At 38.9% G+C, this 12,623-nt stretch overlaps 1 protein-coding gene across 1 annotated transcript in view; it reads left to right on the top strand.

The window, feature by feature from the left end:
• Window positions 1-12,623, top strand: part of RTEL1 (regulator of telomere elongation helicase 1) — a 41,969-nt gene that overhangs the window by 17,541 nt on the left and 11,805 nt on the right. Inside the window, exons 18-26 of the mRNA XM_010213946.2 lie at window positions 1,208-1,248; window positions 1,848-1,933; window positions 2,475-2,552; window positions 3,954-4,031; window positions 5,959-6,102; window positions 6,643-6,758; window positions 7,444-7,567; window positions 8,249-8,393; window positions 9,969-10,132. Coding sequence (XP_010212248.2) covers window positions 1,208-1,248; window positions 1,848-1,933; window positions 2,475-2,552; window positions 3,954-4,031; window positions 5,959-6,102; window positions 6,643-6,758; window positions 7,444-7,567; window positions 8,249-8,393; window positions 9,969-10,132 — 976 coding nt within the window. The remainder of the gene's footprint in view (window positions 1-1,207; window positions 1,249-1,847; window positions 1,934-2,474; window positions 2,553-3,953; window positions 4,032-5,958; window positions 6,103-6,642; window positions 6,759-7,443; window positions 7,568-8,248; window positions 8,394-9,968; window positions 10,133-12,623) is intronic.

The raw sequence follows: 12,623 nt of genomic DNA, 5'->3' as shown, positions 1-12,623 counted from the left end.
TGCTGGCAAGGAAAGTGAAGGCCAAAACAAAAGGTTTCATTGTATATCGACTTCTATTTTGTAATATATTCTAATGGTGATCTCTGCACTTAAATTTAATACGTAATTTTGTATTTTATTATACACAGCGACTGGTTTTGCACTTAGCAATTCTTTGAAGACACTAAAAAGTGGTGTTGCATGGGTGGCACTGTTGCTTTCAAAGAAGTAATCCTTCTTGTAGTAATGTGGAATGAGGGACCAGTTTCTTGTATGATATATACATATTCTTCTATTTTAATTTTCTTCCTGGAGCACCTTTTTTTATGTCTTTTTCAAATGTATTTTGAGTTCAATATTGCAGTCAAATCCCTGGCTGAAATTTCTTTAGTTTGTTATAGTCTGCTTCTGGTCTTACTTGTTTTCAGGAACATAGAGCTCAAAAACAGATCTCGGAAAGCTCATACGGAAAAGTGGAAAAGGGGGAAAGTGGTATTTACTACTTACCTTAAAGGGATAGTGGCATTTGTAGGCTTTGAAAAAATAACTTTTTTTTTTTCTTCTCCCTGCATGTACAAATTTCCTGGGAAAGCAGAATAGGCAAAACTGGATCTGTAAAGAATGAAAACTGAGGGCATGAAAAAACAGGTGGAATTACAGTCAAGACTAGAAGAAACAGATAAATACTCTCGTCAGTATAGAGCACTCCTGTGTCACTGCTGTGTCAATGAAAGCAGTGATTCACTTAGCTTATCCCACCAGTAAATAGTAACTAAAGCAACCAAATTTTCCCCTTCCCCACCTTCCTGCAGTCTTGCCACACCTAATTCATCAACTTTAGATAGTTGTAATATTAGTCAGGATTGGCAGCATCTACAGATTTTTTTTTTTTTCTGGCAGAAATTTCATCCTTAATTTATTAACATTAATCCTATTAATCCTAAAATTAATTACATAGGGTTGCACATTTCCCTGTGCTAAATGCTTGTAATGTTGAAGCTTAGATTGTCTTCAGTGCTAGTAATTAAAATATTTCATGACAGCAGTATCATGTAGTCATGGTATTACCCACAAATATTGTGTCCTTGGTATAGGTGATTGCTACAGGAAGGAGAGTAGTGGAAGCATGGATATGCCATTTTAGATGAAAATTATCAGAGGAAGTCATTATATGTGAAAGAAATACAGAAAATGAACTAAAATAATGTTTGATTTTTCTGCTTTGTAGATTTTCAGAGGAATATTTATCTTCTCTGGGGAAGACGATTGGTAAGTGAGGTGTTCGGATTTCCAAAACGGGCTGTTGCACAGGATTTTTGGAAATCTTTTGGAATGTGTCTGAAATCTTAAAGATAAACAATAAGATATAAAATGCAGCTCTTTACCTTGATCCAAATCATATCTGATTTTTGCATGCTGTTGTTTGCTCAGGCAGCTGGCTACAGCAATTGCATGTGAAAATCAAAGCAAATCCTTATGTGATATTTCAAAGTTCTATTGCCGGTTCTTTTTCTCTGGGCCAAACATGGAGGCTGTAAGTGTGGTCAAAGTGGTGCAAACTTGAAATAGATGCATGAGATGTTGCTGAAAAATAAGTCAAGCATCAATTTGCCAAAAAAAAAAAAAAAAGGATTTTAAGAGGCCAATGCAACAACAAGGCTATTGAAATGATTAAAGAAATTAACTTTTCCTGACAACAACCTTAACTTTTGATTAACTTTTCCAACAACCTTCATGCTGAGAAAGTAGGAAATACTTTAGAACAGAAAATATTAACAATGCTGGTAATTTATTTTTCCTCTACAGTCTATGCACTCTCTCTCAGGAGAAAGGCCCTGAATTAGATTCATTTGTCTGTCTTGTTGCAGGTAATCTTGTGCGAGTTGTACCCCATGGGCTGTTGGTGTTCTTCCCATCATATCCTGTCATGGATAAGAGCCTGGAATACTGGAGAGTATGATGTTTCTTCTGCCTTTATACGTAGTTTAGCTATGCACTTCAGGTGGTGTATAGTTATACTATCTAACCATGCTCCTTAAAAATTCTTTGTTAATAAGTAATTATAAAATGGAAAAAGTAAAATCCTAGGTAAGGTTTCTTTTGTTTTCATCACAGTGCGCTGAATTGCAGTACTGTAGAAATTAAAGCCCTAGAAGAATCTCATTACATTATTTCATTTGACCTCCAAGTTCATTTAATTTTATATCGCAGGGTGAGTCTCTAAGGTGTTGATGTTGAGAACTCCCTGTTTGGAGAGAAAATAAATGATTCTTATTTAAGGGCGTTTACATTGAGAGAGATTTCAACCAGCTGGGTAGTGCTTGAGCTATGCCAAGTGCAAGGGACTTCCTGGTATGGTTGGAGTCAGATATCTCTCCTGTTTGGCAAGAGAGAAACAGGCTATGGGGAAAAGACATAATGAACCACTTTTGCAGGCATTCCTGGTATTTCCTTGCTTTCATATGGATGTTTTTGGTGTATTGTCTGTTTAACAGGAGCATGATTTTGCTAAGAGAATAGAAGAAGTGAAACCAATGTTTGTGGAACCAAGGAATAAAGGAAGTTTCACAGAGGTTGGTAATTTGCAATACATATCTGTAATGCTTTCAGAGATGATGCTTAATAGCTTTTGTGTTTGGTTGTGAACTGTGTATTACTAGAATAAAAATCAAAATGTGCTGTGAACACATAATTCTTCCATCTGTCATTTCACTCTTTCCATTAGCTGTGCAGGATATGATCTTCATTTGAAATCCACTGATGTAACAGCTGCTAGTATAACATACATATGTACTGAGTGCTTCACTCAAGTACTTATCATCTTTAAAGGTTTTGTGGGCCTTTTCCTTCCAACTTCTTGTGCTTTGGGTTTTTATGAATTTATGCAGTACGTGTTTGATTAAGGATCCCTTTAAGTAGCAGATTGGTACTATGTGCAGTGGTTATTGTCGTTAGAGGTCTGCATCTGTTGGGGAAGCATTGGTGTGCACAGTATTTCTCTGTAATTGTGCAGCAATAAACTGCTAAATCACCACTGAAATGGGAAGACCTTTAGGGACTTTCCAGTATATTTTTATATGTGAATCTTCAAAATTTAGTATTTCATACATTTACTGTTTGCAATGGAAACCAATGAAAGAGAGAAGGCTTTGGACTCTTTAAGAAAAGGGCAGTTTTTAGTACTCATTTAAATAGCTTATAAAGGTATCAGTTGCAAGTTAAATATAAGTGATTTAATTTAGAACATAGCACATTCTGAATCACTGCTGTTGTTAAAGAAGATGGACACTTGACACAGATATGTATTCTAAGGCACAAATGTGAGCCACACTGGAAGGCACAGATAGGGGTTGCATATAAAGCAAGGCACTTTATATGTTTTATTCTGTCAGTGAACCTAAAAGGACATCCTCATCATAGATTCTTATTCTTTGTGGTTTTTTCCTACTATCTAACTGCAGGGTCAACATTAATTTTATGAGTTGGTGACTATTAAAATCAGACTTCTTCATAGGCACAAATGTCTATCTGCTTTTGTGTTCTCTGCTTGCCAGTAAATCATGTGCTGTTGAATATTAATTAAAATTCTGTCTCAACTTCCTAAGTCTTTGAAATTCCCCCACTTTTCCGGTCTTTTTTTTCTCGTTTACTTAGAGCCGCTTTTGTTTGTTTCTTAGAGTAAATAATATCTTTGAATTGCTTTCCTGGGCTGCCTTTTCTTACTCAGTGATTAATATTTTTTTCATATTTACCCAAGAGTATTCTGGATTTCATTTTAATATGAGAAGCCATTTGCTTATCAAAATCCTTACACTTACAATTATATTCCAGTAAGGAAAATGATACTAAGCCAAATTAATCAGATTTTTGGATTTCAGTGTGTGGGTCAAATCTATCTAAATTGTTTTCTATTTGTCCATATGTGAAGAGGATAATTCCACTGTTGCTGCTACTTAAACTAGTTTATCTTTTAGGTCATGGATGCGTATTATGATAAAATTGTCTGTCCGAAGTCCAATGGAGCTGCTTTCTTGGCAGTATGTCGAGGGAAGGTAATGTAACAGACCATTTATAATCTCCAAGATAAATTAGAGAGGTGATGAAAGAAAACAGCTTTGTTTTCAATTTGAGAACTATATTTATATTCTGTGACTGTAGTTATAAGTAGAAAAAGCAAGAGAAGTGTGATGCCCTGAAGCATTTTCACATTTATATCAATTGTATACATCTTTCAAGGGATATATCTTTGCGTTTCTTAAAGGGGATGAGCTTCAAAGATGTTTTACATTGCTTATTGGCAGCTCGTTCTGTTCACTGGAAGAAAAAAAAATTTGGAGGACACTTAAAAGAAACATCTGTGATTAATCATGTTAGAACAATGTTGCTGGAAACTATAAATACCTCTTAATTTAAGAGATGGCATTTATGTCAAGTTAGGGCCTCTGTGAACATTTGATGGCCTTTCATTTTACATTTTCCAGTGTTTATAAATTGATCTGTTCCCAGTGAAAGTATTTGCAGAGTCGTAAATTGCTCTTACAGCCTTTGTGCTGCTTCTGCCTAGAGCCTGCCAACAGAAACTTGACTTGCAACTTTTTGTTGCACTTCCAGTCCCAATTTCCAAACCAGCTGTAGGATCAATTAAGGAATATCACAGCTCTTGTGGGGTGGGACTCAGTGAGTATGCCTGTCCTTCTGACAGCAATATATTAGCCTCAGAGTCTGTGCAGAGACCATGGTTTTTAGTAACACAAGATTTAAGGACAGACTGTTTAAACTAGTGTAGCCAAAGGGTGCATGACTGCACATCTGGAAATACTCCAAAAGATAAACCAACAAAGGTATGTTAGCAAAAACTGCCTAAATCCTAGCTCCCTTTCAGCTGTACCTTCAGGATTCCTTCTCAAGATGTCACTTAGCCTTTAGGTTGCCAGTAGATTCTAGCAAGCATTTTTGTTCCTTGAAAGAAACTGCAGTGTCAATCCCTTTTATAAAGAGAAGGATTCCATATTAGTTTCTCTAGGGTTTATAAACATAAGGGGTTTGGTAAATTAGGTGCTGTGGGTAGGGGTTGGACTGCCTTTAGAAGTTAATCTTTTTGTCTGTGTGCGTATGTGTCTTTCTGTTGTCTAAACTGGTTCTTTACTAGCTGGAGGGACCTCTTTTTTTCTGTCCCCAAGACAAAATGTCCATAACTAAAACCATATGACTACTGGCTTCAGCTGGATGGGGAATAACATCCCGGAACATCCTGTGATTGTGCTCCTCCTTGGTGCTGGTTTCAGCAGGCTGGAGATGGTCACTTACCCCTCCATACCCGTCATACATACATACGTGTTGGTGCAGCTGTGCTAAATGATTCAGCTGAGGAAACAAACCAACTTTTTCTCCCATGTTATTTTTCAGTCCACTCAATTCTCTGGTCTTGTTCAGTTCACAAGCTTGTTGGCCAGCACAGCATGGGACGTGCTGCAGAGGCATGAGCAAGTGGTCAAAGAGAGTGAGAACTGCTTGCACTGATGTAAGCAGCACAGCTGGTGAATATGACATTATAGTCTGGCGGTTTCTGAGCAGATTTCTTCCATTATTCCTTTGAAATGATTCTATTATTTTTTTGTTGCAAAAGATTTGCCATATTCTTATTGTATATTATTCAGAGCATAGGAGGATTAAAGAGAGGTATTAACTGAAATTTAACACATCACCTCAGTGCAACTGTTCTGCTCATGCAGTAGTGAGACACAAATGAAGTAATGGTGTTGCCTTAGGCATGCTTTGTCAGGGCCTCCTAGGGGAAAAAATAAAAGAAAGATTAAGTCTTGCCATAAAAACAAAAAATCGAGTTGAAACTTGTTATATTTACAAACTACACTTGGCTAAGGATTTAATGTCATGGAGGAAAAAAAAAGGCCCAAGATCTGCAAGCTCACTCTGTGTCACTTCAGTTCCTGTTGGTAAAGGAAAACACTCTCTCTCCAGGCTAGTGAAGGCCTGGACTTTGCAGACATGAATGGACGAGGAGTCATCATTACTGGCCTCCCATTTCCTCCTCGTATGGAGCCAAGAGTTGTTTTAAAGATGCAATTCCTGGATGAAATGCGAAGAAGTGGGGCAGGTGCACAGGTAATGCAGGTCAAATTTTCACTGTTGACTATTTGCTAATTTGTTTTGTCATCTTCTCTCCCTCTTGTCTGTGTGGGTATATAGGCTCAAAAAACCAAAGTGTAATTAAAGTTTCAAAGTCCTGTGTGTGCCTGTTATATCTTTCTGAAGGATTTCTTTCTCCCAGAAAAAGGTTGGGCAGCAACCATTACCTGTGATAGCACTTGCTTGCTCTTTCTTTTTAGTATTCTTCAGACAAGAAAATGAATGGCATTATAAATTGTTCATTATCCTCCAGGATAGGTATTTGGTAATTAATTTGATGAGTTTAGTACCAAGGCTGTAAATAGCTCCTTAAGCTGGATTTTAGTACTTGAGTTTTCAGTGTCCCATAAGTCAGCTGAAGTGTTTGGGTGAACATGTATTTGCTTTTCTAGACTTTTAGTGATTAGACAGTCGATCTTGGTGGTCACATTTCCTAATGATTTGGAAAGCAATATGTGCTACACAGGGGATACCTTTTATGTGCTAACTAACAGGTCTTTTTCCCACCTACCGCAGTATCTCTCTGGGCGTGAGTGGTACAGCCAGCAAGCTTCCCGGGCTGTTAATCAGGCTATCGGCCGGGTCATCAGGCATCGCCAAGACTATGGGGCCATCTTCCTGTGTGACCAAAGGTGAAAACATGCATCAACATCTTTGCATCCCACCAGGTGTATTTGTGGTTTGTATATATAAATGAGCCACAGTTGAGGAGTTCAAAAGTATGATCTTACAAAACAGGTCAGGTAACAAACAAGTTACTCCCCTACAATAGTGCAATTGGTATCTGCTGATTCTAAAATATGTTATCTTGGATCTACCGAGGTAGATTATCTAGAAAGATACCAATAGTATTAATGCAAAATAACCTGATTTGTTGAATTTATGTGTGTGTTTCTTTATACAAGTGACTGCTGTAGTTTTACATTTCCCTCTCGTTTGAGAAGGCAGTCAACTGAAGTGCAGTTTGAAAGGAGAAGAAGGGAGGAAAGATTATGTTGTAAGAACAACTGAGAATTTGATAGCCTTCTGTGAGGAAACCTGATTGGGGACTGCGAACGTAGCACAGTTCAGTGCTAATTTTGTACACTTCAAGATCTTATGGGAAGGAGATATGGATCAGATGGTTGCACAGTACGTAGTATCAACAAAGCCCTGTTCTTTTGAGTGCAGATTTCTCCCTAGTTGTGAATATTGTGCAGTTAGGAATAATAAGAAAATAAAAGTTCTTTTTACTTGTTTTAGGCCCTAATTTATCATCTGGTTAATGCACCTGGCCACCTAGCAAAAATAATTCTCTCCTTGTTGAATCCTACACAGGTTCACAACTGGTGATGTAAGAGACAAGCTACCTTCATGGGTCCGCCCTTACGTGAAGGTTTATGACAACTTTGGGCATGCAGTCAGAGGTGTCTCTCTCTTCTTCCGTGTTGCTCAAGAAATCGTAAGTGTCCTTAAAATTTTTTTTGATTATGTTAGAAACTGGAACTACTAAGCCATGAGACCCACTCTATTTGGAATATCATGTTGCATTGGCATAACAAGAACCAGATGCAGAAAGCCAGTCATGTTAGAAATAATTCCAGACTTGCTAGATATTAGGACTAACTTCTAGGGCAAATTCCTGGGGCATGAGGGATTCTTCCCTTCCAAAATGAGAAATTAAAATTAGAGAAAACAGACTTGGATGATGTCCTTGGAGATGCTTTGACCAAATACAAGTTAATCAGCATAATAAGTTGCAGATGAATGAGACTGGATGATTTAATAACCTTTTCCAATGATAAATGGGAATTTCATGGTAAATAAGAACCAAAACCTCATGCGTTTTGATATTTTGCGGGGATAATATCTGGAAGCAGTTGCTCTGACTAGTGACTTGACTCCTTCTCTGTTACACAGGCTATTTTGTGCACTACACTTTATCTGTCTATGTCAGTTTCTAATTATTATGTCTTGTTGTCAGAAAAACATAAATCCAAAATGCTTGATGATCTTGCTATCAGATTTATTTGGGAAAAATGGGATATTGTCGGGTCGCCGCAGGGATTTCTGTTGCAAGGGGAGTAGTTAATGGATGGAAAAGTAGCTTTTGCCTACTGTAATGTTTCTAAACTGTTTGCAGATGCCCCCACCCGTGCCACAATGCCCTTCTGCTGCCCTGAGTGAAGGGGGAATGGCACCATCTACTTCATCTGACCAGATACCATCTGTGAGGAAAGCCAAGAAACTGGATGACCATGTCCCAAGTTTGAAGAGGAAGAGAGCAGGTAGGTTTAGGTCCTCATAGGTACCCTTCTGTTTAGTCTGGGTTATATTTGTTCTAAACCAAACCAGGGAAGGTGGCTCAAGAAACTGGAAGCTGAACTGGATCAGAGGGCAAGGAGGGCTCAATGACTGATGTAAAAGTCTGATCAGAGAGGGCATAGCTTAGCATTAGGGAACTGGGGAGGCACTTGGGACTAGCAGGCAAAGAAAGTGGTGAAACCTGAAGGTGTGCCCTGAAGAAAAGGGAGCTTTCAGGGAAATATCACAGATAGTTTGAAAAGTAAGAGCTGTAAGACTGTTTCTGAACAGCACTGCTTTTCCTATGCCCCTCTTCCATCCTGTTGTACAAAATGACTCCTACACAATGATCTGACTAAAGTGGTAGAGCACATTGACCTCCAAAGAAAACAATATTTTAGAATTTATGGTTAACTAGTGCCAAAGAGTGAAGTATTTCTCACATAAGAATCTCTTGCAGAGTGTTCTGCTCCAGATCACTCCTTGCTGAACAGAACAACTAAGCTGAATTTTAAAACCATGGTTCCAGAACAGATGCAATTGATTTCACGTTGCATCTAAACCACTGTGACTGCAGGCTGTCGATGAAAGGGCTGACAGCCTTTTTCTCTATTTCCAGCTGTGCGTTTATGCTCCTTCCCTTGAGCTGAATCTATCCATTGTGTAACTGCTGGTTGAATCGCACCAGTTTGCTAAACCATTTACCCTTCATCCACATGATCGCTAGATCTACCTCTAAGATGGGGTGGACAGCATGAGTGAACTGGAAGGAAGAAGCTGCATTACCTCTAATATCTGGTTCCAGATGCACTGAATTAGCTGTAACATCAAGCTGCATGCAGTCTTAATTTTTGCTTGAGTGTTTTGTACTGAATTTTTAACTTCGGCCCGCTTTAATTCTTTTCAAAATAGTGACTTTTTGTAGCAGCTGTCTCTGTTTCAAGTCATTCCACAAGAAAGAGGAAATATATTTTGAAGAAAATGCCTTCTGGAAGTAGCAAATTAATACTCATTTAACACTACCAGCAGTTTGAAGTTCTGATATTTGAAACCAAGTATATCTGGACCCTAGAGAATGGGAAAATGTATTCTGGAGAGATGAGGTGACAGTGTCTTGTAGGACCTAATACTGTGAGATTGTAGGCTTTAAAAACTGTGTATTATGATTTTTGTTTTTTTAAACACATTTCACAGAAAGGCCATTTAAAAGCAGGAACTCAATTTTGGGGCAATACATAAATCTAGTTAAACACAGACAGTAGTGGCAGTAATTTTTTTTGTTTGTTTGTTTTTAGTTTTTTTGGAGGGATGGGGGTAGAGTTTGAGTGGAATTCTAGCCACCAGATTGTGGTAGCAAATGCTTGAGCCATTTGGGGAGCGCTTAACCAAAATAAGCTTTTCAAGCCATACGATACAGTTCCCCCTCAAGATGTGGGAGATGGGGTAAACCAGCATATATTTGTGGGTTGCTACATTTAATCCTGAGGCAATAAGAAGTAACACAGAATGCAGGAGCTAACATGCTGGTTTTTTTTTTTTTTTTCATCTGTGTTATGCAGGGCTGTCAGTAAAGGGAGATGCAGCATCCAGCCTATGCATAGAATATGAACAAGAGCTGCTCAGCCCTAGAAAGCAGTGCACCGGCCTCTTGGACGCCCTGGAGCGAAACGAGAAGAGCCGTGAGGATGCAGAGGAGGAAGATGGCTTGCCAGGAGAGGAAAAGGTAGGAAAAATACCCTGGAAATGTACTTGCTTTAGAGTAGAAGCTGTAGGCTCTAAAATAAATGAGTTTGGCATTAGCCTAGAGATACCAATTCAACCCCACACTTGGGAAAAAAAGTTATCATAACTGGGCTTAAACAAAAGGTCTTGTTGGCTTTTACTGCATGAGCAACAGATACACACTTGTATTGTGCTTTATGATAGCTGATCATGTAGATTGCTGAAAGCAAGCCATGTTCTTCAGAGTGCAAAGAGCTTTAAGTAAAGAGGTAAGTATGCAGTTCCTCCTGTGTTGAGTAAGTGAACCGATGCTCTATTTTTTATAAAGGGGAAGTGGGGGAAAAAGAGGGTAGAAATGGCTATGAATTAGTAATCTTATAATTTGAACCAGAAGAGGTCTACTATTTCATTATGAATAACAAGGCTTATTATACTGGGTTTCTGTTCCCTTGGATTGGATTTTCTAATACATCCCTGACTGGACTGTTTTTCTCTTGCCATCTCAATCTCTGCAGGTGGTTGTTGATGAAGTAGCTTCCTTACCGTGTTATCATCAGCAGGGGTGGTTGACTGCTGGCTTGCAGGTTGTTTGGTCAGCAGCCTGTTTTGTGGACTCCAGGAATGCCTAGAAGATGACAGCTGCAGCATCCCTAAGCAGTTTGATTAGGGGAAAGATTCACAAAGGGAAGCTTCAAGGTGTAAGGAATATCTAGGGAATATTTAAGGGCCTAAGAGATATGGGTGTAGGGATGTGAGAATGCACAAGCCTGGAGTAACAGACAACGTAGAGAGTATTTATCTTATGTCATTGACTGAGAAATCCACTTCATTGCCTACAGGCAGCCTAAACATTCATAGTGAAAATCTCAAAATTATTCTCTGGAAAGCTTGGCATATCTCCCAGGACCCACTAACTCAGCTACAGTGTCATTTCAACACAGCTGCACTGCTTTGGGGCCAGTTCAGCATTTTATCAAGCCAGATAAACAGACTGGCTAATGGCTCAACAATGAGTCAGCTCATTACCACTTGCTGATGTCGCATTACTACTCATCTCTGCCTTGGAGGATTCTCCAGTCATCCTCTGTTGCACCCAAACTGGGGCTGAGGCTTTGGGGAGCGCAGTCTGGAGACAGCCAGTGCCTCTGAGGGAGCCGGTTTCTGCTCTGTGGCGATGAGCTAATGTTAAGAACTGATAGATCTGGACTGATAACATGGTTGGTGTGCTTTTTTGGTTTTCCCAACCGTCCATCACAGTTTCTCTTGTTATCAGCTTTATCCAGGATTTGATGAAACCATGTTCCCCAAATGCAGGAATTCAACTGCAGTCATTTTCAAAAAAAAAAAAAAAAAAAAAAAGGGCTGGAGGGAGAAGTGCCCTCTAAGAGTAAAGGTGTTTGCTGTCCCAAAAAAGAAGGAAAAAAAAAAAAAAAGTTCAAGAAATAGTCCCAGAATCCATGAATCCATTTGAGGAATGATTTGACCGTTGCCATTAATGAGTTTTCCCTTCGAGATATGCCCTGTGGAAGCACATCTGTCAGAAGCCCGGTGTCGTCGGGTTGTCCTGGTGCAGATGGTGCCTTTACCTAGCCAGGATTAGGAAGATGCCTCTGTTTGAGTTGCTGACTTGCGGGCATGTACCAGTTTGATTTACTGCTTGTATTCCAATTCTTCATTCTGTTGCATGGTATTCAAGTAAAATATATTTAAATGGCTTGCATATTTCCACATATCCTGCGCAGACTTGTCTGGAATTCAGTGTCCTTGCTGTATTAAAAGTTCACTGAAATCTGTGTTTCTGATTTGCAGCTGGCTCTACAAACCAGCAAATCTGAAGACCCTAGCTAGCTTGGATGTTTGGGTTTCTTTGGGACTTTTTTTAATGTTTGTGTACTTTTTAATCCTAGATCTGAATAGAGGTGCCGAGCAGTCATAATGGAATTGAGGGATATCCATGTTTTGCTGTTTGCTTACACAAACAAACAGCACTATTTACCAAATACACTGATGATCACCTGTTTGCTAAGAAATTCTTTTGTTGGGCAAGAGCAAAGAAATGAATCACTTGACATATCCCTCTTTCTCAAGAGGCAGGTAGAAACTAATAGGCAATATGGGGCTATCCCATGCTTCATCTGTTACTCTGATGATTATTTTTAATAGGGTTGTTACTGTGCTAATATTGGAGACTTTACTGTTAAGCAATTCTACTCCTTGCTTATGCCAACTCACTTCTCTTTGGGGCCTCAGTATATATTCATAATATCAGTCACTGCAGTGCAAATGCAATTCTTTGCTACTAGGAGTGGGAGATGCTGAAGAACTTATGAAACTACAAATATTTCTACTCCTGTCCCATCTGGTAAAATTACAAATATTTCTATTCTGGTCCCATCTGTCCTTAGATGCCAAAACTTCTTGGACTTCCTTTGTCAGTATGCGAAGAAATGCTCTGAGCTGACATTTCTTCAGAAGAAAAGTACTTCCAGGCA

Source organism: Tinamus guttatus, unplaced genomic scaffold (assembly GCF_059628265.1).
Source record: "Tinamus guttatus ecotype Peru unplaced genomic scaffold, ASM5962826v1 Tinamus_guttatus_pri_ptg000194l, whole genome shotgun sequence".
Classification (NCBI taxonomy): domain Eukaryota; kingdom Metazoa; phylum Chordata; class Aves; order Tinamiformes; family Tinamidae; genus Tinamus; species Tinamus guttatus.
The sequence above is the reverse complement of the archived record's forward strand: the minus strand, read 5'-3'. Positions and strand labels throughout refer to the sequence as shown.